The sequence below is a fragment of the Vulpes vulpes genome, chromosome 8, assembly GCF_048418805.1.
Source record: "Vulpes vulpes isolate BD-2025 chromosome 8, VulVul3, whole genome shotgun sequence".
Lineage (NCBI taxonomy): Eukaryota > Metazoa > Chordata > Mammalia > Carnivora > Canidae > Vulpes > Vulpes vulpes.
The window spans coordinates 45129665-45156436 of NC_132787.1; the positions used below are offsets into that span (position 1 = coordinate 45129665).

Consider the following 26772-nt stretch of genomic DNA (forward strand, 5'->3'; position numbering starts at 1 on the left):
TTATGTATTTATTACATTTTTTAAAATTTAAATTTAATTTACCAAAATATAGTATAACCCCCAGTGATCATCCCATCAAGTGCCCTCCTCAGTGCCTGTCACCCAGTTACCCCAAACTCCTGCCCACCTCCTCTTCCGCAACCCTTTGTTTGTTTCCCAGAGTTAGGAGTCCCTCATGGTTTGTCTCTCTCTCTAATTTTTCCAACTCAGTGTCCCTCCTTTCCCCTATAATCCCTTTCCCTATTTCTTATATTCCCCATATGAGTGAAACCATATGACGATTGTCCTTCTCCCATTAACTTACTTCACTCAGTATAGTACTCTCCAGTTCCATCCATGTCGAAGCAAACGGTGGGTATTCATCTCTTCTGATGGCTGAGTAATATTCCATTGTATACATAGACCACATCTTTATCCATTCATCTTTCGATGGACACCGAGGCTCCTTCCACAGTTTGGCTATTGTGGACATTGCTGCTAGAAACATCGGGGTGCAGGTGTCCCGGCATTTCACTGCATCTGTATCTTTGGGGTAAATCCCCAACAGCGCAATTGCTGGGTCATAGGGTAAAATTTTTACCCTCTATTTTTAACTCTGAGAAACCTCCACACAGTTTTCCAGAGTGGCTGCACCAGTTCACATTCCCCCCAACAGTGCAAGAGGGTTCCCCTTTCTCCACATCCTCTCCAACATTTGTGGTTTCCTGCCTTGTTAATTTTCCCCATTCTCACTAGTGTGAGTTGGTATCTCATTGTGGTTTTAATTTGTATTTTCCTGATGGCCAGTGATGCAGAGCATTTTCTCATGTGCTTGTTGGCCAAGTCTATGTCTTCCTCTGTGAAATTTCTGTTCATGTCTTCTGCCCATTTCATGGATTGCTTGTTTCTTGGGTGTTGAGTTTAATAAGTTCTTTTTAGATCTTGGATACTAGCCCTTTATCTGATATGTCATTTGCAAATATCTTCTCCCATTCTGTAGGTTGTCTTTTAGTTTTGTTGACTGTTTCTTTCGCTGTGCAGAGGCTTTTTATCCTGATTAAGTCCCAATGATTCATTTTTGCTTTTGTTTCCCTTGCCTTCATGGATGTATCTTGCAAGAAGTTACTGTCGCCAAGTTCAAACAAGGTGTTTCCTGTGTTCTCCTCTAGGATTTTGATGGAATCTTGTCTCACATTTAGATCTTTCAACCATTTTGAGTTTATCTTTGTGTCTGGTGTAAGAGAATGATCTAGTTTCATTCTTTTGCATATGGATGTCCAATTTTCCCAGCACCATTTATTGAAGAGACTGTCCTTTTTCCAGTGGATAGTCTTTCCTGTTTTGTTGAATATTAATTGGCCATAGAGTTGAGGGCCCAACTCTGGGTTCTCTATTCTGTTCCATTGATCTATGTGTCTGTTTTTGTGCCAGGACCACACTGTCTTGATGACCACAGCTTTGTAATACAACTTGAAATCCAGCATTGTGATGCCCCTGGCATTGGTTTTCTTTTCTAATATTCCTCTGGCTATTCAAGGTCTTTTCTGATTTCATACAAATCTTAAGATAATTTGTTCCAATCCTGTGAAGAAAGTCCATGGTATTTTGATAAGGATTGCATTAAATGTGTAAATTGCTCTGGATAGTATAGACATTTTCACAAAATTTATTCTTCCAATCCATGAGCATGGATGTTTTTCCATCTCTCTGTGGTTTCCTCAATTTCTTTCAGAAGTGTTTTATAGTTTTTAGGGTATAGATCCTTTACCTCTTTGGTTAGGTTTATTCCTAGGTATCTTATGGTTTTGGGTGCAGTTGTAAATGGGATTAATTCCTTAATTTCTCTTTCTGCAGTCTCATTGTTAGTGTACAGAAATGCCACTGATTTCTGGGCATATTTTGTATCCTGCCATGGTTGCTGATTGCTGTATGAGTTCTAGCAATCTGGGGGTGGAGTCCTTTTGGATTTTCTTTTTTTTTTTTTTTTTTTTAAGATTTTATTTATTTATTCATGAGAAACATAGGGAGGAGAGAGAGAGAGAGAGGCAGAGACACAATTAGAGGGAGAAGCAGGCTCCATGCAGGGAGTTCGACGTGGGACTTGATCCCAGGTCTCCAGGATCATGCCCTGGGCTAAAGGTAGCACTAAACTGCTGAGTCACCCAGGCTGCTCGTTTTGGGTTTTCTATATACAGTATCATGTCATCTGTGAAAAGGGAGATGCCAGTTTGAATGCCTTTTATTTCTTTTTGTTGTCTGATTGCTGAGGCTAGGACTCCTATGTTGAATAGCAGTGGTGAGAGTGGACATCCCTGTTGAGTTCCTGATCTTAAGGGAAAGGCTCTCAGTTTTTCCCCCTTGAGAATGATACTCACTGTGGGCTTTTCATAATAGGCTTTTATGATATTGAGGAATGTTCCCGCATTTTCTTTTTTCTTTTTTTTTTTTTTAAAGATTTTATTTTATTTATTCATAGAGACAGAGAGAGAGAGAGAGTGAGGCAGAGACACAGGCAGAGGGAGAAGCAGGCACCACACAGAGAGCCTGATGTGGGACTCGATCCCGGGTCTCCAGGATCACGCCCTGGGCTGCAGGCGGCGCTAAACCGCTGAGCCACCTGGGCTGCCCTGCATTTTCTTTATTCATCAATTGATGGACATTGGGCTCTCTCTGTAGTTTGGCTATTTTTGTTAATGTTGCTATGAACATTGAGGTGCATGTACCCTTTCAAATCTGTAATTTTGTATCCTTTGATTAAATATACCTAGGTTCAACTCGATACTTTTGATGGGGAAGACAGCACAATCCTTGCCTTTAAGGTTTTCAAATTTTGTGGTAATGTCTAAACACATCCACACTCACACATACCTAGAATCCAAAGTGGAAAGTGATAAATGTAATGGAAGAAGTAATGGAATATGCAATGGGATTTGGAAGAGAAAGAAATATAAAATTAGTAATAGTATCCTTTATTGAGCATTTACCATTATATGCTTGGGAACCTTACATTATAAGACAGACAAAAATCCAACTCATAATCTAATAAGTACTGTATGTATCAGTGGGTAAAGCATAGTACCCTGATCAAAACAGCTCTGTGTTACAGTATCTTGCAGAAAAGCCATGAATTTGCCTGGAATGACTTGATGGTTGGTAGTCAGGTGTCAGAGGAAAGTGAGATAGGAGACTGGGTCTCATGTTTCAGCAGGGATTGTTCTCTGTTGGGGAAAGTGGATGGAGGTTTAATAATGTTGCCAAAATCTGAAGTATAAAGAGAGGGGCTCTTACCAAGGCCAGACTCAGTTGCCCCCAGCCTCTTTCTTTGACTAGAGAGTTGGGATCCCTTGCCCTTTGGCATCATTGTGGCCACCACCAGGAGGCCCTATTATTGGGTAAGGAGAAAGCCAGAACCCTGATATCATTTAGTGCATTCTGGGCTTAAAAGTAGGAAGAGGGAGTGATGATAAATGGATCAAGACAGATTTGAAAATAATGGAAGAGTGATGTACAGGGATAGAGCAGTAGAAATAGAAACAGGTTGAGTATTGAGCACCTGCTGTGTGTCAGGAGCTTTATGGCTTTGTATATGTTCTCTCACTTAATTCTCTAATGTACATCGGCTTTGATGGAAGTAGAAACAGGTTACTAGAGAAGAAGCTCAGCAACTTGCTCAAGCACTGGCAGGTAAGAAGCAGAGCTGAGCTTGGTAGCCTACTCCTGGTAGCAGTGAGCCCTGCACTCTCCCAGGCTTAGGGTGACTGCCGTCAACTAAACCCCAATCAGGTGCCTTTCCTGCTGTCCTGGGCCTTCCTGGCAGCTAGTATTTGGCAGCAGGAAAAGAATAAAAGTTTGGGCAGTGATACACATTTTGCAGCACTTTTACATATCTTTCCTAAGCAGCTTTCTTTTTTTTTTTAATTTGTTTTTTATTATTATTTATTTATGATAGTGAGAGAGAGGCGCAGAGACACAGGCAGAGGGAGAAGCAGGCTCCATGCACCAGGAGCCCGACGTGGGATTGGGATTTGATCCCGGGTCTCCAGGATCACGCCCTGGGCCAAAGGCAGGCGCCAAACCGCTGCGCCACCCAGGGATCCCTCTAAGCAGCTTTCCAGCTAATGGCAGATCACACAGAGTGAAAGAGTGCGCTTTGGTGATAGGACTGCCTCCCCAGTGGAGGGGAGCGGGAGCGGGAGCCCGAGCGATCCCCAGCCCGATCCCCAGCCCGAGCGGTGCCCAGGTCCACAGGGTGGACCCGGGGGCGGGGACGGGGGCGGGGCCCCGCGGGTGGGCGGGGAGGAGCAATTGTGACCTGCCCGGTCCCTCCCCTCCCTGGCACTGTGATGCTGCGGGACAGCTGCTGGCCGGGCCTGTCTGTCCCCGGCCCCCTCCCGCCCAGGGTGTCACAACAGCGGAGGCGGCTGTATCTGGAGCAGTTGGGGTGGGCAGGCCCAGCTGGGAGGCGAGCCCGCGAGGAGAGCAGCCGCGATGGTGAGCGTTTCCAGGGCCCCGGCCTGGGGGTGGGCAGGAATCGGGGGCGCGGGGCTGGCACCCGGTCAAAAGCCGCATATACGTGGGGGGCTAGTGGGTCCGTCGCTTTGGGTCTGCAGAGCTAGAAGTTCCTGGGATTTCAGTTCAGGGCCGAGGGGGTCCGTACCCTCGCGCGGAGGACACCCGGGGCCAGGACCCTTCATAATAGACAAAGTGGAGACCTGAGGCGAGTTGGCCCCCGAGGGACCTCGGGAGGTTCGTGCACGCAGGTGAGGAGGCCGAGGACGCGGTGAGCCGCCGCGGAGGAGGTGGGATTCGGAGGGACCCGGCGGGCTGGCGGCTTGGGGACCGGAGCGGGGTCAGGAGGATGCAGCCCAGGGGTTCCTGACGGGCACCTGGGCCATCAAAGGTCCCGAAGTCCAATCAAATGTGACAGAGGACTTAGTCATAGTATCCCCAGTCTTGAAGTCTTTTTCCTTTCTCGTCTCTGAACATTTTCTTGGGTTTGGGGGCACTTACAATTTTAGCGCGCCCGGCTTCCCTGGCACCCACGCCAACTCCCCAGTTTTTCCAGCGGTCGAAATCTGAAGGATTTTGGCACACAGAAGTCCCCCTCCGGAAGGCAAGGGGACCTCAGACTTCCTTTTTTGTTTGCTACGGTGGCGAAGGGCTCAGTGGCGGCTCCCTTCTCCCTCCTCCGAAATCCATGTCCTTTTGCGCCGCAGACCTTGCTGGAGCGGGCCTCTCCAGACCCTCTAGAATCCTTCCCGTCCCTGGAGTGGGTGAATCGCCGCAGTTTACTTCCCGGACACCCCAGCACCTCCCGGTTCAGAGCCCTGGTGTTTTGGCAGCGGGTGGTGGGTTGGAAAGGTGGCGCGGCGGCGGGAAGAGAGTAAGCCTGTCTCTTAGGCCAAGGTCAGTTCTCCAGGCCGTCTTGCTGTAGGTGTGGGTGACCCAGCAGGGCGGGCGGGAAAACTCCCCTCCTCCCCCTGCTCTGCTCAGTTTGGACTGCGCCCAGGGCCTCTGGCTCCAGCTCCAGCTCCAGCTCCGCTGTTCCTAGCTGGAGGTCTGTCGCAGCCTCTCTCTCCGGAGCATGCTCCCAGACCCACCTGGCAGCTTGAAGAACTTGGGGGATGTTGGTGACAGTGGCCAAAGGAACCCACTCCTGTCCGAGGCCCCTGCTGTGAGGCCATAGCCCAGAGACCCAGAGAAGAATTTTGACTCCTGGCTCTGCAGCTAGCTATGTGACTTCAGGAAGATCGTTTAACCTCTCTAGAGAAAACTGGTTTTCTCATTTACAACGTGAAAGAGGGTTACAATACAATTCCCAAGGCTCCACATAGCTTTACTGTTTTAAACTTTTTATTGTGGAGAATTTCAAACATATACAAAAGAGGAGAGAATGGTATAATGAACCCCAATATACCAATGTGTATGCCTCATCCAATTTCAACAATTACCTACTTTTGACAAGTCTTGCTTCATTTATTCCCCCTTTCCACACTTCCTATTATTTTGAAGCAAATCCTAGGCAACATACTCAAAATTTGATATTTAATATTTATAATGTCTAGTATTGTCATGCTGTATAATTTTCAAAGTGCTTTTTCTTGCATGTTTTAATTTTGACCTGAGTGCCATAGCAACTCTCATAGTAGAGCCTACAGGGAACTTACAGGGGATCCAATGATCATAATCTAGCCCTCTGAGCAAACTTTGTGTATTCAATAGGCAAGTTTCTGAAAATGTCAGGTAAATAAAATTTTTCAACAGTAAAACCTTATTTTAAATGTAGATGTTTAATTGAAAACCTATGGTTGAATATTTTGGAAAGAAAAAAATATCTTTTATTTATTTTGAAACTGAATTTTGTAAAGCAGGTTCTGTTTAAAATATTTAATTACATTGGCAGCATTGTCTTTTTTTTATAAATTTATTTTTTATTGGTGTTCAACTTGCCAACATATAGAATAACACCCAGTGCTCATCCCATTAAGTGCCCATCTCAGTGCCCATCACCCAGTCACCCCCACCCCCTGCCAACCTCCCCTTCTACCACCCCTAGTTCATTTCCCAGAGTTAGGAGTCTTTCATGATCTTCTCCCTTTCTGATATTTCCCACTCATTTTTCTCCTTTCCCCTTTATCCCTTTCACTATTTTTTATATTCCCCAAATGAATGAGACCATATAATGAGACATATAATGTTTGTCCTTCTCCGATTGGCTTATTTCACTCAGCATAATACCCTCCAGTTCCATCCATGTCGAAGCAAATGGTGGGTATTTGGCAGCATTGTCTTAATGGGAAAACATATTTAATTGACCATTTTTCACTCAAGGAACCTCTTTTTAAAAACCTCTTGACTTGTTCCTGAAAGGCTAAAATGACATATCTAATAAACATAGACCCAAAGAATCCCACCCATGCAGAAAGGACTTCATTTCCTTCAGGCAGCCATTCTCTAGGATTTCCTTCCCTCTTGGGGGTTGGAGGAAGAATTCTGCTGTGTTAAAAAGAATTAGGTTCAGCATTTCTGTATGTTATGAGTAAGAAATGTGTTAACTAATCCTATAATTGAGCATTCCCATCTGCTCCCAGTGTCCCTCCAGTAAGCAGTTCTTTTGGGAACTGAGGCTAGGACACCTTTGGGGAAAGTGGTTGGAGACTTCTAGCCAGGTGCCCCAAGTCAAGCCCATGTCTATGATCTCAGGCACAGAGAAACTGCCTGGGTTTATGGAGAGGTGAAAACATCCGCAACTCAGCCTCCTTACTGCATTCCTCCTGAACTGTGGAGCACCAGTTCAGATGGGAATAGGCATGAAGTGGCAACAAAAAGCCTGTTTCTCAAAAACAAAACAAAACAAAACCAAAACCCCAAAAAACAGAGAGGAGGGGAGAGTGTTTTGGGGGTGAGATGGACTGCTTTTGTGTCTGCAGTCCTCTGCAAATTGCCTCCATGTAGTCAGGCATGGCTGAGCTCTGCAGGGTCCATACTTATTTTCTGACTTCAGACCACTGCTGGAGTCACCCCTGCATCTGCTCTTCTGGCAACTAAGGGCAGATTCCCCCAGACATTGGTGGAGGGGTATATGCCTCTGAGCAGCAGAGGAGCCTGATGAACAGAATTTCCCTTGGCAGTGGCTTGGGCAAAGGTGCTGATTAAATGAGGCGTTTTCATAGGAAGCTTCCAGGATCAGGTTAGGTCCATGTAGAGCTAAAGGGCCAATGCTGTTGCAGAGTGTCCTTTCTGAGGGGGCTCTTGAGTGACCTTGAGAGGAAGATGAAAAGTTAGAAATAACTTCTGGGCAGCCACAGTGGCCCAGGGGTTCAGCACCACCTTCGGCCCGGGGCGTGATCCTGGAGACCCAGTATTGAGTCCCATGTCGGGCTCCCTGCATGGAGCCTGTTTCTCCCTCTGCCTGTGTCTCTGCCTCTCTCTCTCTCTCTCTGTCTCTTGTGAATAAATAAATAAATAAATCTAAAAAAAAAGAAAGAAATAACTTCTGAGGAAGCAATAGCTGGTGAATTCAGGACTAGTGATAGGAGGTGGGTGTACTTCACTACTCTTTCCTTGAGGGCAGAAGTGGACCAACTGCTCCTTTTCCCTCTGGCCACCAATGGACCAGTAATGCTATCTGTGGCCTTTGTGGTCGACATTTCCCTGTCTGTGTCTTCCTATTAGAATTTCTACCAGATAAAGAACTAGGAAGAGAATGGGAAAATGGAGTGGGCAGTGTACACCAGTTTAAAACTCCTTAACTGTCTCTCACACTTGCCCCCAATGTCAGCTAAAGCTGATGGGCCTTCTGACACCAATGGGTCCCTCATGCTGGGACCCATTTACCACATACCCCTGCCACTCCTAAAGTTGGTCTATGTCATCCCTATTGCTGCCCTAAATGCAATGTCTTTGAACTGAGCCCCCTCTCTTGAGCTACTTTCACTCACTGATGTTAATTTAGGTCAAGTTTTTGTTCTTGCTGTTTCTGGCTTGCTATCTATTTTTTGTTCTGATTCCAAATATGCTGTAATTGAAGGGTTTTGAACAGGGATAATTCGAAAAATCTTTTATGAATCACATTTTTTCTTACTTTAGTTATTCCTCCATGACACTGTGGATCTACTTTTTATTTGCCATCTTTGACCTAGATCCTAAAATATAGGTGAGTTATTAGCCCAGCCTGGCATCTAGACATAATTTGATATAATAATAAGCTCCCTGAAAGCACCTATGTGGCATTTGATTACATTGGTGCTCAGGGGATGTGAACTGGTCTCAGGTTTTTACATGCCATATACCACTGCTCCATGTCAGTTCCTTTCCTAGGTAATATGCCAGTTTTACTATTTTATGATACTTCAAAATGATTTTTGAAGCTACAAAGCCTCCTTCTACAGAGGATCCTAACTAGCTGATCTTAGTCCTCTGAGAACAAAATTAATGGGAATGACTAATATTAAAATAGAAATAATATAAGATTTATATAAGAAAAGGTTTCTTAGGGATCCCTGGGTGGCGCAGCGGTTTGGCGCCTGCCTTTGGCCCAGGGCGCGATCCTGGAGACCCGGGATCGAATCCCACGTCGGGCTCCCGGTGCATGGAGCCTGCTTCTCCCTCCGCCTGTGTCTCTGCCTCTCTCTCTCTCTCTGTGACTATCATAAATAAATAAAAAATTTAAAAAAAAAAAAAAGAAAAGGTTTCTTAGGGTGGATTTATAAAAGGGCTATTCTAGAATTTCCTTTTGATGTTCTGCAAAATGTAGGCTTCTCTCCCCATGGAAGATGGAGGTTGGTGGCATAGATGCCTCATCTGCTCTGCCTTTCATGAGCCTACATGTCAGGCAAACTGCCATTTGTGGGACCTGCCCTAAATGTTCCTGCCTCTTGTTCATATTGTTCCCAAGCCCAACTAAAATGATCATTTTGGCATGTCTAAATTCGTCAAGGTCACTGCAGATATTCCTGTTCCAGGAAACCAAGCCAGAGTTGTTTTTTTTTCTCCTTTGAACTCCCATTATCTCTTAGGCACTGGTTACTCTGGTTAAATAGATTATAAGACCTCTCTGGGCAGAGTTTTCATTCTAATTGTCCATGTATTTATTGAGCACCCACTACATTCAAGCACTGTGCTTGATGCTGGGGATGCAGTAAGTAAATAAGGGTTTCTTGCCCTCATAAAGCTTATTCTCTCTGCTAGGAAAGTCAGAAAATTGAACAAGCAACTATAATATGGTGTGATAAATACCATGATAGGAAAGAAGAGGATTGTGGGAGCACATAGTAGGAGCCCTATGCTGGTTAGTGGTTTTCCAGACTTCCTGTAGGAAGTGACATTTAATGAATAGGATGGGTAGGAGTTCGCCTAGTATCTTTTGACACTTCCTCACACATAATAACACAATAAATATATGTTGTAGAAATGAAGACAGTGAGTAACTTTTGTAGTTATCCTGGCACTAGGTCTGTGTAAGGATATGTCATACTTTTCTTGAGGAAATGAAATTCCTTTATTAGGTCTCTCCCCTCTCCCTCATCTTCACTCCCTGGATTGCTGGGCAGAGAGGTCCAGCAGCATACACGGGACCCCCTTCACCCCACAACATCCCTGGAGCACAGAAGTGGTCTGAACTGTATAAACTCAGATTCAAAATGGAACTGAAGGGATCCCTGGGTGGCGCAGTGGTTTAGCGCCTGCCTTTGGCCCAGGGCACGATCCTGGAGACCCGGGATCGAATCCCACGTTGGGCTCCCGGTGCATGGAGCCTGCTTTCCCTCTCTCTCTCTCTCTCTCTCTCTCTCTCTCTGTGTGACTACCCTAAATAAATAAAAACAAAAAATTAAAAAAACAAAAACAAAAAACAAAATGGAACTGAAAGAGAGAAATAGTGCGAGAGAGAAAGCCTGAGCTCTGATTGGCTAGAGCGGAATCTGAAATCTGAGTTTGGAGTAAATTTAGGACATAAATATCCTCTGCTGGGTCAGTTTCCTCTGCACTTCAGCTCCTCCTTCTCCTTGTACACACACCAGCCCTGAGAAACAGATTTCTGGTTCTATCAGAGAAGGATGACCCAGGATGACCCATTTTCAAAGAGACTACTACCATAAGCCATTCTCAATTTCTCTCTGCATTGGAGCTTTTTTCTGTTTGGAGTTTTGCTATAAGAGTTTGGCCTTGTTATATACTCTCAGGCTTGCATTGATATAGATATGGGCACACCCCAGGGCCCTGGAAGTTCAGAGTGCAATGAGCCAGGAGGTTGTGTGGTTTAAAGGAAAGAACTCAGGCTGAGGTCAGAGAAGACCTGGATTCCAGTCTGGGCTCTTGCTACAGAGTTGTAAAATATTTTTTTTTCTTTTTAATTCCTAATGAATTTTTTATTTATTTATGATAGTCACACACACACACACAGAGAGAGAGAGAGGCAGAGACACAGGCAGAGGGAGAAGCAGGCTCCATGCACCGGGAGCCCGACGTGGGATTCGATCCCGGGTCTCCAGGATCGTGCCCTGGGCCAAAGGCAGGTGCTAAACCGCTGCGCCACCCAGGGATCCCCCAGAGTTGTAAAATCTTGAATCTGTTCCTTTACCTTTCTGAGCATCAGATTTTTCATTGTAAAATGGGGAGGGAATCATATTTGGTGATCCATAAAGCCAGTCCAGTTTTAGTATCCTAAATGTTTGCAGTTGACATAACATCCCTGCTTAGGCCAGATGGATGACCTTTCTTGGGCATGAGGGGTGGCCTCACAAGGCCAACAGCACTGTGCCTGCTCTGTGTTTATGTAGAACTTCCAGGCAGGAAGATGGGGCCAGTGATGAGGCAATGGCTGGAGAAGGCTAGCTCAGTGCCTTGGCAAATTAGTTCTTAGTATTGCCAGCTTAATCAATGACTAAGTGAAATGGGACAGGAAGAGCCTGGACCCTGCAGAATAAGATACTTAAAATTTTTTTTCTTTAGTTTTTTTTTTTTATTATTATTTTTAGTTTGGAAAAATTTAAATCCCTGGAATAGTACTATAATGCCACTCATTCATCTATGATCTAGATTTAGTAATTATAATTTTTCTGCCATATTTACTTTATCTGCTGTATTTGTTGAAGTATTTTAAAGTAAAATACAGATGTTTTAGTATTTTTTCCCAAATGCTTTAGAAGTGACTCTAAAAAATAAGGTTATTGTCATACTTAACTATACTTTCATTATCATGTTTTAATAAAACTAATCAATGTCTCTATTTGTCCCCCAAATAATTTTGATTTGTTCAAACCAGAATTTAGGCCAAGTGCACATACTACATGTGGGCATTATGTTTCTTAAGTTTCTTTTGATATGGAACAATCTCTCCTATCATCTTTATTTTCCATAAACTAAAAATATATCAATTGTCCTGTAGAATGTTTCACTTTCTGGATTTATTTTACTGTTTTCTCATGTCATTTATTACTCTGATTCTTGTGTTTTCTATAATGTGAAAACTAAATTTAAAGTGTTTCATAGATTAAGGCTGAGCTTTTTTTTTTTTTTTTTTTTTTAGAGAAAGCGTGCACATGAGAATGTGAGCAGGTGGGGGTAGAGGGGCAGAAGGAGAGGGAATCTTAGGCAGGCTCCATCTGGAGCTCCAGTCATCCTCCAGTGAGGAGCTCAACACAGGCTCAATCTCATGACCCTGAGATCATGACCAGAGCCAAAATGAAGAGTTGGACACTTAACGGACTGAGCCACCCCAGGACCCCAAGACTAAGTACAAGAATTCCTGCATGGGTGGTGTTGTGTATGTCATATTGCATCACATCAGGAGGTCCTTAATGTCTGGTTTTCTCACTATCAGTACTGTTAAAATTGATCCCAGTGTTAGGGTAGTAACTGCTGTAGTTATTTTTTCTCATTGTAACCTGTAAGTAACTGATTCTTTGGCACTATCTGAATATCTATTTCTTATGTAATTAGGAACTATCATATGGCAACATTTATTAATATATTATTCCTTGTACATTGATTAGCTGACATTCTTCAGTTAAAAAAAAGAGCTTTCCCTCATAAAGAGTACTGTTTGAATGGGGACAAATCAGTTTTATTTATTTTCCTTTCTTAACAACACAAAGGAGTATGGATTTTTATATACATCCTATTTCTTTTTCTTTTAAAGATTTTATTTATATATTCATGAGATACACGGAGAGAGAGAGGCAGAGACACAGGCAGAGGGAGAAGCAGGCTCCACGCAGGGAACCCGATGTGGGACTGGATCCCGGGTCTCCAGGATCAGGTCCTGGGCTGAAGGTGGTGCTAAACCGCTGAGCCACCCGGGCTGCCCTATATATCCTATTTCAATCAAGTACCATCCTTCTTCTTTTTCATGCTCATACTGACTCATCTTTGGCAGTGGGAGCTTTCTGAGCTCTTTTAACATCATTCCAGTCTGTGATAGCTTCTGTGCTTTCAGGCACCATAACATGTTCCAGGATCATCTTGTATATTCCTTATCTCAGACCCAGAACTCTTCATTTCTTCCAGGAGCCCTGGTTCCTGTTAGTGGCAATGGTATTGAGGGACCTTCCTTTTCTCTTGATTGGTGTAGCCACTTTTGGGTTTTGGAAGCACCTATCAACATGTCAGTTATTTCTGAGTCTCTTCAAGCGAGTTTAACAGAGGAAATAGCTCTTTCTAAGGTGTGTGTGTGTGTGTGTGTGTGTGTGTGTGTGTGAGAGAGAGAGAGAGAGAGAGAGAGAGAGAGAGAATGGGTCTGTGAAGACTCGCATCTCTATTAGTGTGTGTAAGATTAAAGGGGCATCAAAGTATAGGACACTTTTTTAAAATTCTGAATTAAGACGTAAGGTGAAGGCAGAAAATAGACCTCAGAGTAGGGGTGAGTGGAATGGGAACCTGGGGTCTCTAACTTTCCACTCCTGTTTCTTCTGGGTGCAGAATAAAGCTACAAGGTAGTATCATAATGAAAATGATAACGGTAAAGGCAAAAACAACAATAATCATGGCTACCTTTTATTTTCCAGATGAGAGGAAGTTAAGTAACTCAGCCATGGTCACACAGCATAAGTAAATTGAGAAGGTGCAATTTAAACCCTGGGGTGTGGACAACTTTGTGAGTGAAGCCTTTCCCTGGCCATCAGACTCACAGAAATATAGCTGGGTTGTATTTCCAGAAAGAGATATGTTTCATACTGGTTGCTGTGAACACCTGTGCTCTGTGGTCCCCAAGGCAAGGGCATAAAGACAGGTGTAGGGTAGGTCTCAGTTCTAAAATCAAATTCGGAGGTAATGAGTCCTGGAATCTCTGACTCTGAGTTATTACTCAGGGCAGCTGCCCTGTTCCCATGGCCAAAGAACGTCCAAGTTCCCTCTGACTCCATGTGTTTCAGTGCCCAGCCAAATCCTCTAGAGGCTCTGCTCTGGCCTGGGTTACCTAGTGCTGGAAAATGCCAGGTCACATCATGGATAAGAATAGAAACCCACGGACCAAGCACATGCTTCCCAGCTGGGCTTTAGGAGGCATCATGTGCACAGGGCCACTTTGTGCTGGCCATGCTTCCTCACAGGTGGGATATGTGGAGGTGATGAGGCCATACTTCCTGGTAAAACCCTAGCTTCTGTTCAAACACACACATTCATACTCTCTCTCTTTCTCTCTCTCTCTCTCTCACACACACACAGACACCCATCCTTATCCTCAACTATTAGCACTGGGATCAATCAGGTAATCATGACTTCACACCAGAGTAATGAAGAAGTAAGGACCTTCTAAAGGTCCCCTTTAATACTTGGCCTGACATAGGCAAGGGGGCAGGTTATGGTGGCTATAAATAAGTTTTCCAACTTATCAGAGTTTAAGAAGAGCTCATTTATATACTCCCAATTCTCCTTTGCTGATGTAAATCCTTTCTTCTACATTTGTAGCCAGAACACTAAAGACACCCATGATACCTATTTACAAAGTATATTCATTAGTGTTTATCTGCTCTATGATATTCTGAGACTTTGTGTGTTAGTGTGTGTGTGTGTGTGTGTGTGTGTGTGTGTGTGCATGAGAGAGAGAAAGAGGGAGAGAGGGGGAGAGGAAGAGAGATGAATGGAAGGAAAGAGAGAGAAAGGGGACAGGAGAGGTGATGTTGTTTAGGAAGGCCTAGGCATGAATACAAATGCTGTCACTGTGTATGGTAGTGAATTTATGGACAGTTTCTGCTGTTATCATTTGTTCATCCTTTGACCTCCTTCATCAGTACAAGAATTCATGGTTTTGAATTAACCCCCTGTTGAGCCAAGTCTCAGTCCAGATGCATTGGTACCCAGACACCTGACATGTCAGACCCCATCTGGTTCTAAATGGCATGGTTGGAGGGATGGATATCCTGAGAGTTGGATGCCAGAGATAGACAAGTCTTCAGATGTGCCGGATATAGCATAAAGGCATGACCAAGGTGTAGGACTCTTTGACCTTGATTCTGCATTTTCCTCACAGCGGGAGTGCATATCAGTCCACGTGGGTCAAGCAGGAGTTCAGATTGGCAATGCCTGCTGGGAGCTCTTCTGTCTGGAACATGGCATCCAGGCAGATGGCACCTTTGGTGTCCAAGGCAGCAAGGTCAATGATGATGACTCATTCACCACCTTTTTCAGTGAGACTGGTAATGGGAAACATGTGCCTCGGGCTGTCATGGTAGATCTGGAGCCTACTGTAGTAGGTGAGTATGGGCTGTAGGTGAGTATGGGCTAGGATCCTTTCCACAGAAAACAACATAAAGCTGCAGAGGCTTTGGTCCATGATAGCTAAGGAAGCAGAATCTCTAATTGGAGGGTGGGAGTGGCTCAACTAGAACCTCCCCACCCCACATTTACTTCTGTTAGCTCCTTGAAATCTCCAGTCTTTTGGAGTCTCCAGATACAATAGAAATCACAGATCTCTGCTCCCGCATTTTAGCTGTAACCTATGCAGAACGAAAGAACCTATACTTAAACTCCTTAACCTGCTAAGAAAGACTTAAATTTTTAGTCAAGATTCTTTACTAGATACTAAGAGTAAAAAAATAAAAAAATAATTATAAGAATTGTAAGAGGTCTCCAAATAGTCAATTTTCCAAAGCATAGGGTTTCTGATTTCATAATAATTGCAGTCTTTTCCCATGGGTCTGATATAACCTTGTATTACCTTATACAAAATGGAGTAAGAGCAGACACATTGTCTTACAGCCAGAAGTTGCTGTAGTTCTAGAATGAACCTCTTCTGGATCCTAGAAAACAGGAATTCTGACTTGTGTTGGTACAGGTTCTTAGTGCTTCACCTTTCCCCTGAGGTCCCCCTCACTCCCTACATCACTTCCCTGGACTCCTGGGTCAGTTCTCAGCTCAACATCAGGATTTCCTCAGCCTCAAGGCTGGTTCACCAAACAAGGAATGGGTACGTTTCACAGAGATATCTAGGCTAACGTCTGTAATGCCTGAACACTAATTTCCAGGGACAACAGACTATAGGTACACTGCCCTTGGATACATTGTATAAATACAAAATGTACAGATTACTCCCCCAGACAACTGTGTAAATGACTGATTTCCTTGGGGTGGGGAGATTAGAATAACTCTGAAGAGAAGAGGACATGTAGCTGGGGCTTGATACATCTTGGTCTGCCATATATCTATTTTGTGTGGACTCTTGGAGGTGAGCTGAATAGCCACCCTCTCTAGGGCTCCTGCTCTTCTAGAACCTGGAGCATGGTTCTGCTTTAAGAACATCCTAAAATATCTCTAATGTCTGACATTTATTTGGTTAGGGATAGAACAATTCCTCAGAGAGCAGATTACTTGGAATTTTTATCTGTGTACCTAGAGCATTTTAGTGCAGGTGAAATTGGGTTAAAGTTTTGGATAACCTTGCAGCATGAAAAAAAAAAAAAAAAGGAAGACTTGAGGGGTCAAAGTAGAAGGAAGCCAGGGCACTTAGCTTTGATGTTTGGTGAACTTTGTGAACCTGATGCTTTTAAAAGTTCCTGCCAGCAGAGCAGCTGGCTTCTCTTTGCCTATTTGAGTCACAGGCTTCTGATTCAATTAGTGCCTATGTTACCCTGGAATTCTCTTAACCTTTTGCAGATTTATTTTTTTTATTTTAATGATTTTATTTATTTATTCATGACACACACACACACACACACACACACACACAGGCCGAGACACAGGCAGAGGGAGAAGCAGACTCCATGCAAGGAGCCCAATGTGGGACTCGATTCAGGTCTCCAGGATCAGGCCCTGGGCTGAAGGTGGCACTAAACCGCTGAGCCACCTGGGCTGCCCATTTTTGCAGATTTATTATAGAGTTGTCTGGTTCTACCTCAGTGGAGTTTTATAGGCAGAGGAAATGGAGACCCAGAAAAGTATTATATGATATTTAATGAGGGACACTTCTCTAGAAACAAGGTAGAAAGACCTGATGGTTTCTGTCCCTTGGTAGATGAGGTTCGGGCAGGAACCTACCGCCAGCTCTTCCATCCAGAGCAGTTGATCACAGGGAAGGAGGATGCAGCTAACAACTATGCCCGGGGCCACTACACAGTGGGCAAGGAGAGCATCGACCTGGTGCTGGATTGTATACGGAAGCTGGTAAGTATTAACAAGGGTGGGGGGATCCCTGGGTGGTGCAGCGGTTTGGCGCCTGCCTTTGGCCCAGGGTGCGATCCTGGAGACCCGGGATCGAATCCCATATCCGGCTCCCGGTGCATGGAGCCTGCTTCTCCCTCCGCCTGTGTCTCTGCCTCTCTCTCTCTCTGTGACTATCATAAATAAATAAAAATTAAAAAAAAAAAACAACAAGGGTGGGGAATTGATGAGTTAGGCTAAAATGGATAGGCTAAGTCTGAACAGAATTAGTGAAGGCACACGACACCTAGCTACAGAATAGAGCTCTTAAGATTTGAGAATTTTTGCTTATGTTCTATAAGAAGCATTCATAGGGATGATGCCCCTTTCTTCACCTGGACATTATGAACTACCCTACAGGTTGATGCCCTACCAATTCTTATTGATACTCTATGGTAGTATCTGGGGGAAATTCTAGATATAAGGAAAGCTAGCTCTTTGCTTGTTGAAAGCATAAGTTAACAAAGAATTTAACTTGGAAGAGAAGAGGAAGAGATTGTTGATACATTTGAGAACTTAAAAATACCATTACAAATGTCAATTAAATACATTCCTTCACTTAATTCCCATAACAATGATACAGAGAAAGTCATTTTCCTGTACTTTACAGGTGAAGAAATTGAGGGCCAGTGTGGCTCAATTATTTAGCTTCAGTCACACAATTAGAAAGTGGTAGAGTTGGGATTTGAATCCGGTTGTATGATTAAAAAGCTCTGAGTTATAGGGTGGGCCAGTTTATCTCTTCGAACTTTCATTTCCTTATCTTTACAATGGAAATGGTTGGACTTGGTCAGTGGTTCTTGGGAGCTAAGGATGCCAAATTTTTGTATATGTTCTTTCTTTCTTTTTTTCTTTCTTCTTTCTTTCTTTCTTTCTTTCTTTCTTTCTTTCTTTCTTTCTTTCTTTCTTTCTTTCTTTCTTTCTTTCTTTCTTTCTTTCTTCATGAGAGACACACACAGAGAGAGAGAAAGGCAGAGGGAGAAGCAGGCTCCATACAGGGAGCCTGATGTAGGACTCGATCCCAGGACTCCAGGATCACGCCCTGGACTGAAGACAGGCACCAAACTGCTGAGCCACCCAGGCGTCCCTTTGTTCACTTTTTCTGCTTAGTGGAGAGCTCGTAGGAATTATCTGTCTCAAAGCTGTCTGTGGGCTCCAAAAGTTCAGAACCAGTATCATAAATCATACCGAATGGGAAAATTTGTGACTGTTATGGATTCTCTTAGTTCTGATAAGAGCTAACATTGAGTGCTTACTACATGTCAAGTACTTGCTCAGCATATCATGCTATCTCATTTGATAATCACAATAACCTTGTGAGATGAGTATTTTTTTATTGCCCTACTTCAGTCAGGAAAAAACAGAAATCTGGAGAGGTTCAATAATTTGCTCAAGTTTTTACAGCTGGGAAATGACAAAATTGATATTAAAACTCAGGTTTTCTAACTCCATATATATGTCTGAAATTGATATCCTGAGCCACATTTCAAGGCTGGGCTGAGATGTATAGTCACAAGTTCCCACAAAACCAATGACAAAGGCAGGTTTCCCTTTGGAAAGGGGAAGGATTGGGGGTTCTCAAAGGGCAAAGTTGTTAACCATTGTGGTTCTGACACTCTTATTCCTGATTCAACCAAGTCGCTGGGCTGGAACCGTATACGTACCTAGTGGCATGTACTTGTACAGTTTGCCACCCAATATATTTTAGCTAGTTCTCTCCAGATCAACTTAATTCCTTTTTATTTACTACTTCAAGGCTGTTTTTATTTTACCTACATAAAAATGTTGAGGAATAGAGTGGGGCAGATAGAGAGGATTGCCTGCCTTTGTTCACATAAAGATATTTTAATAAACCTGTCTCCATGGTTTTTTTCTCATGCTCTACTCTCCCCAGACAGATGCCTGCTCTGGCCTGCAGGGCTTCCTCATCTTCCACAGTTTTGGTGGGGGCACTGGCTCTGGCTTCACTTCTCTGTTGATGGAACGCCTCTCCTTGGATTATGGCAAGAAATCCAAGCTAGAGTTTGCTATTTACCCAGCTCCTCAGGTCTCCACTGCAGTGGTGGAGCCTTACAACTCCATTCTGACAACCCACACCACACTGGAACATTCAGATTGTGCTTTTATGGTGGATAATGAAGCCATCTATGACATCTGTCGCAGGAACCTAGACATCGAGCGCCCCACCTATACCAACCTCAACCGCCTCATCAGTCAGATTGTGTCCTCCATCACTGCCTCTCTCCGCTTTGATGGGGCCCTTAATGTGGACCTCACTGAGTTCCAGACCAACCTGGTGCCCTACCCCCGCATCCACTTCCCACTGGTCACTTATGCACCCATCATATCTGCTGAGAAAGCCTATCATGAACAACTCTCCGTGGCTGAGATAACCAGCTCCTGCTTTGAGCCCAACAGCCAGATGGTGAAGTGTGACCCAAGACATGGGAAGTACATGGCCTGCTGCATGCTCTACCGGGGGGATGTGGTGCCTAAGGATGTGAATGTCGCTATTGCCGCCATCAAGACCAAGAGGACTATTCAATTTGTAGATTGGTGTCCTACAGGCTTCAAGGTGAGAGCTGATGACTTGACTTAGGGAGAAGATAGACAATTAGAGAAGCAGAAGGAGATGGGGGAGAAATACATGTAAATTCCAGGATGTTAGACAAAATTCCATGGGAGCTTCATGCTTCATGGGATGACATGGGAAGAAGGCTTAATACAAATATAACCATGATATCATTAATTCATTCATTTTTAGGTAAGGAAGAGACTATTTGAAAGGATAATTGAGAGAAGGGGAGGAGAACAATTGCAATACTCAGAGGGACAATACAACAGAGGGAGAAAGTGCCAACTGTTCCTACCCTAATATCTGCAAGCATCCCAAAGGTCAGGTAGAGAAGGGCTTTTCTCTAAGAAGGAGGAGTGAACAGGCTAGAAAGAACCCTTGCAGGCAAGTGGGATGTACAGGATGAATGAGCAGAGGTAGTTGTTATCTGACAATAGATTAGAGAATGGAGTTAACCAAATGATTCAAATTACCAAAGAGGTTTAATTCCCTCCTTTAACAAAAGATATGTTCCTCTCCAATTTATTTTGAAAAATTAAATATTTTTCCTGTAAGTCTTAATTAACTTAGAGTGAGGATAAGAAATTATATGTGTACTATAGGATTGTGAATCACTTATCTTGTGAAGCCCCAACATTTTCCGTTAACCAGGAATAAGAGAAGCTGAGGAAGCCTGTTGTAGAGCAGGTGTCTGCAATCTAGAAAATGTCTCAGACTCTGAGGGTCAGTGGGTAGATATAATAGCCAGAGAAAAACCATGGATCTTAGGACTAGTAAATGTTGAATGTTAGAAGCCACTCCTTTGAGTTGCCCTGGCAAGGTAATGCAGCTGAGAGCACAAGGTAATGCTCTGTGCATGTGAACTGCTTGACCACTTTGTCCTGTCTTCCCATGGTCTTTTTTTTTTTTTTTTTTTTTTTTTTTTAAGATTTTACTTATTTATTTGACACAGAGCACAAGCAGCAGGCAGAGGGAGGGGGAGAAGAAGGCTCCCGGCTGAGCAAGGAGCCCAATGCAGGGCTCCATCCCAGGACTCTGGGATCATGACCTGAGCTGAATGCAGATGCTTAACCAACTGAGCCATGCAGGTGCCCCTCTATGGTCTTTTTTTTTTTTTTTTAAGATTTTATTTATTTATTTATGAGAGCGAGAGAGAGAGAGAGAGAGAGAGAGAGAGAGGCAGAGACACAGGCAGAGGGAGAAGCAGGCTCCATGCAGGGAGCCTGATGTGGGACTCGATCCCTGGTCTCCAGGCTCATGCCCTGGGCCGAAGGCGGCGCTAAACCACTGAGCTACTGGGGCTGCCCTCCCTCCATGGTCTTTAATGAGATTCTACTATCAAAATAACTACCATCATTTACATTAATTAGTAACCCCCAGTCATGCTAATAATTTAAGAGGCTCACTCAGCACTAGGGTAGTTATACCAGCTGCTACAGATACAGAGATGAGCATTTCTATTTTTCCTTGATGGGACTTATAAAAACAAGGTACCATGTGCCACTCTCTTGACTGACATATTTGCATATGGAGCGTTGACCCTAGTAGCTGATCTCCTTTTGTAGGATTTTTCCTCACTGCTGTACTCCTACCTATATACACAATCTTTTCCCTCTAGACTACACCAATTTTTATGGGTAAGTTTTGGTCATTCTTGTGAAAACTGTCAAGATCTTCCAAAATATGGAGTTCTTTTTAAATTTTTAAAATGGAAACAAACAACAAAGTGAGCTAATAGGAAAATGAATAGGATAAAAGAAATGAGATGTGAGGGTGGTGGGGAAGTAAACAAAAAGGAGATGGCTCTTACTCTGACTCTGTTATTTTAAGCTGAAGTTTGGGGATTATGTCCAGAAAGATAGGTAGTACTAGCATCTTTAGCTGCTTTTCAGAAAGGCACATGCTATTGAACTTCATCCGCTCATAACCTCCTCAAAGGAGTTTGTCCCTACTTGACTCAGTTGAAGGGATAATTACTGTTCGAGAGAGAAGAGTTGGCTCCAGGCACAAAGTTTTTTGCTGGTCAGGGTCAGATCTAGCAAAATATGTGATGCAGCAAAGTTTATATTCATTGCCCTTCCTCTTCTCATTTTTGGTCCTTTGCCCCTGGCTCAGCATCACTTCCACCACCAAGTTGCTACTTTTGTCTAAGAGGAATGATAGATAATTGCAAAGTCATTTCATGGGCTACCCACCTTGGCTATATAGCCTGTTGCAACTCCCAACTACATCTCTCAAGAGGACATACATTTTAATGCTATAAAATTGAGAGGCTGACAAGGCATGATGACCTGGGTAGAGGGGTATTTTTTGGGTAGAACTGTGGTTCTCAGTTTCCCATAAATATTATCACAATTTGTCACCTTAGAGTTCTTCCAAATTTCTACAGTTTCTGGGATTGGCTTTGGTTTGTGATATGTATATGAGCAGAAAGGAGATTTCTTAGATCCCTAACATCAGATGGGGTTAGGGTTAGCTTAGAGGACCCTGCCATGCTACCAGATCTTGGGAAGTTGGCTTGTTCAGGCAAGAGTTTTAATAAACTTTCTTTGACTGAGGTCCTTGTTTTTCTTCTAACAAGCCTTCCTCCCCTGAAATATGGGGCCTGGCTAACACTAACACCAACTCTAGGACCTTTTAGATTTTTTAAATTTATCACTCTGCATTATCTCCATGATCTTTTATTTTTTTATTTTTTATTTTTTTTAAATTTTTATTTATTTATGATAGTCACAGAGAGAGAGAGAGAGAGAGAGGCAGAGACATAGGCGGAGGGAGAAGCAGGCTCCATGCACCGGGAGCCCGACGTGGGACTCGATCCCGGGTCTCCAGGATCACGCCCTGGGCCAAAGGCAGGCGCCAAACCACTGCGCCACCCAGGGATCCCTCTCCATGATCTTTTAAACAGCCCTTTACTGTTGGTAGAGAAACTTACCTAAATTTGCTGACTGTATAACTAAGAGAAACTTTAGATGATCATGCATAAAACAATAAACCAAGTCTAGAAATTAATTTGCTTCTAAAGGGGACCTATTTCCCTTTTCAAGATAAACATGTATTGTACACCCTTCCTAACAATAATCTCATTCATTACTCTCATTTGTCTACTTGAATCCCTCCACTAACATTTCTACCTATACCAGCTCTTTCACCCTTTTCTTTTGCAGTTTTTTCTTCCAACTTTTAATTTATTTTTTTATTATTATTTTTTTTAATCTTTATTTATTTATGATAGTCACACACACAGAGAGAGAGAGAGGCAGAGACACAGGCAGAGGGAGAAGCAGGCTCCATGCACCGGGAGCCCGATGTGGGATTCGATCCCGGGTCTCCAGGATCGCGCCCTGGGCCAAAGGCAGGCGCCAAACCGCTGCGCCACCCAGGGATCCCCCCAACTTTTAATTTAAATTCCACCTAGTATTTTGCAGTCTTTAGATTTTATAGCCCTTCTCTTGAATTTGCCTGCACCTCATTCCACTCACTTTTAATTTCTCTTCACCACTTACCTCTCTTTACCTGTCTGTTTCTCCAACCTCTTGATTCCCTCTTTTCACATCCAGGCCTGCTCCCATTCCCAACCCATGACTGTGTCTTGCTACCACACCATGTTACCAAGACAACCCCATCTTGAGTTATCCTTTGGCTGCTCTGCATTTTCTTTTGTTACTCCTCTTCTTTTTCTGTTCCTCAGGTGGGCATCAACTATCAGCCACCCACTGTGGTACCAGGAGGGGACCTGGCCAAAGTCCAGAGGGCTGTTTGCATGCTCAGCAACACCACAGCAATTGCAGAGGCCTGGGCCCGCCTGGACCACAAGTTTGATCTCATGTATGCCAAGCGGGCCTTTGTGCATTGGTATGTTGGAGAGGGAATGGAAGAAGGAGAATTTTCTGAGGCCAGGGAGGACCTGGCTGCACTGGAGAAGGATTATGAAGAAGTGGGGACTGATTCATTTGAAGAAGAAAATGAAGGGGAGGAGTTTTAAATACAACACTTTCTCCTTGGCTATGTCTCTTTATTTATACTGCTCCACTCAAAGCACATTCAAATATTCCAAGAATAACAGACTACACTCCCAAGCCCTGCCTAATTTCTGTCTTCCATTTGGAAGAGGTATCTGACACCAGTGCCTGTGGGTAACTGGGCCAAAAATGCTGAACTGTTCAGACCCTCCCTTGGGTAAAAGCAGCTTTGTGTCATTAAAAAAAATAAGAGTCACTGTCTCTAGGTTAGGATGAGGCAGGTTACATGTTGTGAAGAGGACTAATCAGGATTTTATTTTATTGTTATTTATTTTTTTAATAATAAATTTATTTTTATTGGTGTTCAATTTGTCAACATACAGAATAACACCCAGTGCTCATCCCGTCGAGTGCCCCCCTCAGTGCCTGCGACCCACTCACCCCCACCCCCCACCCTCCTCTAGTTCGTTTCCCAGAGTTAGGAGTCTTTCATGTTCTGTCTCCCTTTCTGATATTTCCTACCCATTTATTCTCCCTTCCCCTCTATTCCCTTTCACTATTAGTTATATTCCCCAAATGAATGAGACTAATCAGGATTTTAAATTCTAGGTTAGTCTGGGCCCACTCCAAAATGCAGCTTACTGGCTGTGGAATGGTAAAACACTCAGAAAGGAAAGATCTGGGCATTGGGAAGATTCCAGGAAGAGATTGGTACTGTTAGAGAATGAGAAACAAGACACACACATTTTCTGCCCTTGTAAAAACACAAATAAATGAGTGAGATAATTCAGGTAGTGTTAACTGATATGAAGTAAAAAGAAAAAAAAAGCTGTGATGAGAGAAAGTTTCCAGGGGAGTGCTCCTCTAGATTGGGTGATCAGAAAATGCCTCACAGAGATCTGAATGACAGGAGAAAGGCATCACGTGAAGTTCTGGAGTTAGAGGATGCTGGATATAGAGCAGAACACAGATATGGGGACAAGCTTAGATTGTATGAAGAACATAAAGGAAGTCAATGTGCCTGGAAGATGGTGTGAGATGGGGATGAGATCTAAGAGCCAACCTGGGCCCAGAGCATATTTGGCCTATGTAGACCATGGTAAGGAGTTTAGGTTTTTCTCTATGTGAAATATAGGTTTTAAGTACGATATACTATTTTTTTTTAAAGATTTTATTTATTTACTCATGAGAGGCACAGAGAGAGACAGAGACAGAGACAGAGACACAAGCAGCAGGAGAAGCAGGCTCCACGCAGGGAGCCGGACAGGGGACTCGATTCCGGGTCTTCAGGATCACACCACCAGCGGAAGGTGGCGCTAAACCACTGAGCCACCAGGGCTGCCCCAATATATTATACTTTATATACATGTATACCTTAACTCTAATCTTTCCAACAATCTCAAAATGGATATTCTGCTCATTTTATAGAAGAAACTACAAGCAGAGTTAACATGTTGCACAAAGTAAGAGAACTCAGATAGCAGGGACTACCAGATCTATTGTCTACCCTACACCATTTCTATGCCTTGGTATCTGTGCCCCAGTTCCAACTGTTGCTTCACAAAATGATGGATGGGGGAGAAGCAAAAGCCCATAACATTTACAAAAGAGAAGATGAGTTAATGCATCTCTTTCCTGAGGTAGTCAGCTCTGGTAGGATTTTAGAAAACAAAAAAGCTGTTCTTAAGTAACTATTATTGTTAAGATACCCAGGATTGGGACCATAGTAGGTCCTTGTGTATTAAATGTACATCTTGTTAATTGTTGATTTTCCCTAATTTTTATTGTATATTTTTTTGAAGCCCTGAGAAAAACAATAAAATGCTGAAAGGAAGGTTAGGTAAGAAGTAATGCTAATCACTTCTAGAGGATTGTTTTTAGATAGACCATACTTTTTTGCTCTTCCATGAAAGTGATCATGGTGCTAAAAAGAAAAAAAGGAAGTCCAGATCTGCTGTCCATTATGACCTCCCTTGCCTGAGGATCATTCCTTTTTGTAAAGATTCAATCTCAATTAGCCAACATATTGTTAGTTTCAGATGTACTGTTCAATAATTTATCAGTTACATATAACACTCTGAGGATCATTCCTGTATCAAGTCCCATAAGCATATGCATAGACAAATTTATTAGAGAATTGTATTAGAGAATTAAGGTCAAGAGATCAGGAAGGGGCATATTCTCTCTTGATGGAAGTTGAGAGATCTGCCCATGATTTCAGATAAGCCTCAAAGGAATTCCTTGGTATATATGACCTAATTAGGGAGAAAATAACACACTCTCAAGGCCAGGGTTTAGGGCTGTGGTAAATCACTTATGATGTATTCCTTTCCTCTAGATTTATGTGAATTAGGTTAAATTAACAGTAATGGCAAAGTCACAGAAGTGATGTTTAAGAGATATGAATAAAGGAGGATAGGGCTGCAGGAAAGTTTGACGGATGATATACAAAGCCTTTGGATGTATTTTCTCATTTCTTTTCTATTTTTCTTCATTTGGTTAAGTCTGTCCAATCATGGGATTGGGTACCTCCAGCCCCACTCAACTTTTATGACTCTAGTCATGAAGTAGGATTATTTAATTTTAGAACTGTAATTAAGTATCCCTTCAAAGAGGGTAAATAGGAAAGTGGCTGATTCTGTACCATTCCCTGAGATAGGTATCTTCATAATTCTTTCTCTAGCAGGGGATTAGGAAGAGTCTTCTTAAGATTGTAAAACAAATTTGGCAGATGCAGATAAGACAATTGTACAACAGCCTTTCGCTGGTTGCTTGTTTAGCTCACTGAGTCTGGATTATCCAGGCTCTTGAATCCTAACACCAGCTCTAAGGGATTTCCAAGTCACTCTCATTTACCAAAAGAAAAAAAAAGGCATTTTTAAAATTACTTTTTAAATACTTTATCCCAGGAATTTAGAAAAATCCAAAGAAATTCCAAAGAATTTCTAGTGAAATTCTCTTTAGTTTTCTGCCCTGATTTCTTTCTTTCTTCTTCCTTTCTTCTTTCTTCCTTTCTTCTTTCTTTCTTTTTTCTTTCTTTCTTTCTTTCTTTTTTCTTTCTTTCTTTCTTTCTTCCTTTCTTTCTTTCTTTCTTTCCTTTCTTTCTTTCTTTCTTTCTTTCTT

General features: G+C 43.1%; 1 protein-coding gene across 1 annotated transcript; it reads left to right on the plus strand.

Moving 5' to 3' along the window:
• Positions 1–4298: 4298 nt before the first annotated feature.
• TUBA8 (tubulin alpha 8) lies at positions 4299–23691 on the plus strand. Its single transcript, XM_025995521.2, has 5 exons — positions 4299–4470; positions 14948–15170; positions 16928–17076; positions 19007–19687; positions 23379–23691. The coding sequence occupies exons 1-5, from the start codon at positions 4468–4470 to the stop codon at positions 23670–23672; spliced, it is 1350 nt and encodes a 449-aa protein (XP_025851306.2). The 5' UTR covers positions 4299–4467; the 3' UTR covers positions 23673–23691.
• The last annotated feature ends 3081 nt before the right edge of the window (positions 23692–26772 follow it).